This window comes from Cynara cardunculus, assembly GCF_001531365.2.
Source record: "Cynara cardunculus var. scolymus isolate 2C chromosome LG 15, CcrdV1, whole genome shotgun sequence".
NCBI classification, from domain to species: Eukaryota; Viridiplantae; Streptophyta; class Magnoliopsida; order Asterales; family Asteraceae; genus Cynara; species Cynara cardunculus.
Genome location: NC_037542.1, coordinates 9,077,030 through 9,079,115, shown reverse-complemented (window position 1 = coordinate 9,079,115; position 2,086 = coordinate 9,077,030). Strand labels below are relative to the sequence as shown.

The 2,086-nt window shown below is 42.9% G+C and overlaps 1 protein-coding gene and 1 non-coding gene across 2 annotated transcripts in view; one reads left to right on the top strand and one right to left on the bottom strand.

The window, feature by feature from the left end:
• The window catches only part of LOC112528496, a 2,741-nt gene extending 1,242 nt beyond the window's left edge, over positions 1-1,499 (top strand). Inside the window, exon 2 of the mRNA XM_025139526.1 lies at positions 99-1,499. Within this exon, the coding sequence (XP_024995294.1) occupies positions 99-1,499 (1,401 nt within the window). The remainder of the gene's footprint in view (positions 1-98) is intronic.
• On the bottom strand, positions 555-661 carry LOC112528856. The gene has a single exon (XR_003070874.1). It is a non-coding gene; the product is annotated as a small nucleolar RNA R71 (small nucleolar RNA).
• Positions 1,500-2,086: the final 587 nt, after the last annotated feature.

Genomic DNA, 2,086 nt, shown 5'->3' with positions numbered 1-2,086 from the left:
ACTTAGAAATCGAACGAACCGCGAAACGACTTAGGAAACAAGCCAAACTTCGAAAGAGGTTAGGCGAGGGAACTTCGTCACCGGGAGTAAATATCTAGCAAGATATTGACCTCTCTAGCGATTCGGGCGACGAAAAAGAAGAAAAGCTAAAAAAGAAAAAGGAAGACGAGTTGGAAGTCAAGACGGAAGAAATGGAGGAGCGGACTTTCCGAGAGCTCGCGACACAAGACGTTGCTCAGGTTCCTATATGCATCAGGTATCCTCAAGGTAACGATAATTTTGTTCTAAAGACTGGTTTGGTCCATCTCCTACCTACTTATCATGGTTTAGAGAATGAGGACCCGAATAAGCACTTAAAAGAATTTCATGTTGTCTGTCTAAGCATGAAACCCAATGAGGTTTYYGAGGACCTTATAAAGTTAAAGGCATTCCCTTTCTCTTTAAAGGATCGTGCTACGGATTGGCTCTATTCGTTACCGCCCGGTTCGGTAACGACTTGGAACCAAATGGCGAGGTTATTTCTAGATAAATTCTTTCCCGCCTCCCGAGCCGCTAACCTCCGTAGAGAGATTTGTAGCATTAAGCAACGAGATGTTGAGACTCTCCATGAATATTGGGAGAGATTCAAGCATCTTTGTGTGAGTTGCCCACAACACGGGATCTCGGACCAATTGCTTCTACAATATTTCTATGAGGGACTYCTTCCTTTGGATAGGAAGATGATTGATGCCGCAAGTGGTGGAGCCATGTTTAATAAGACCCCAACCGAGGTTAGAGCTCTAATTAGCACTATGGCCGAAAACTCCCAACAYTTTAGTGTTAGGAGTGACATGAGAAGAGAGCCACAAAAGGCGAATGAGGTCAATGTTTCTAGTATTGAAAGTCGCTTATTTGATCTTACTAACATGGTTAAGCAGCTTGTAGTAGGAAAAKAGCAGGTGAAAGCTTGTGGTATCTGTTTAGGAACGGGCCATCCAACCGATGCGTGCCCGCAACTTCAAGAAGATGTGTTTGTGACGGCCGAAGACGTGAACGCRGTAKGAGGTTTCCAAGGTCAGCCACAACAACAAAGGTATTTTRACAATACCTTTGGCAACCAAAGACCTCCTCAATTCCAGAATTTTGTTCAAAGGCCGCCACAACAACAGTTTCAACAAGGAGCTCCATTCAATCCAAATCAAGCTACTTCTAGTGGCTCAGGTATGTCCCTTGAAGACATTGTTAAAAATCTAGCCACTAACACTCTTCAATTMCAAYAGAAAACGGAGGCTAGTATTCAAAATTTGGGAGCTCAAATGACACAGCTTGCAACTGCTGTGAGCCGATTGGAATCTCGAGGGAAGCTGCCCTCCCAAACGGAAACACCTCCGAAGTTGAATGTGAGTATGATGACCTTGAAGAGTGAGAAGAAAGCTGGTAGAGCAAGAATGAGAAATGTTATTGAAGAGGAGACGCCCGAATTTGCCATCCCACCACCGTTTCCCGAAAGGTTTAGATAACTAAAGGAGTACAAGTTGGAAGYGACTCCCGAGAAGATTGAAGACATATCTCAAACAGTTCAAGAAGCAGATGGTGATGATGAGCAAGAAGCCATTGCGGAGAAAGAAGAGAAAGTTGTTGAAGTAGAAGACACCTTAAGGGTCGTGCAACCAAAGCTACCATCTAAATTCGAGGATCCAGGTGAGTTTTCTATTCCATGTAAGATAGGCGATTTTGGCATTGACAAGGCCATCTTAGACTTAGGCTCGACTATAAACATCATGCCATTGTCGATTTTTAACTGTTTGAATATCGGTCCCTTGAAAGTGACCAATTCACTTATCCAATTATCGGATGGCCATGATGTACCCCCTAAGGGRATGGTAGAGGATGTTTTGATTCAAGTGAACGGATTAGTGTTCCTTGTAGATTTTTATGTGCTTGACATAGGAGCGGGTAGCCCCGCAATTTATGATGAAATTGTCTTAGGGAGACCATTTATGAAAACATCCAAAACCATCATTGATTTAGATGAAGATACCGTTACTATGGAGGTTGAGGATAGAAAAGTTGCATTTATTGCTAATTCTTTAAATGAACACCTTAA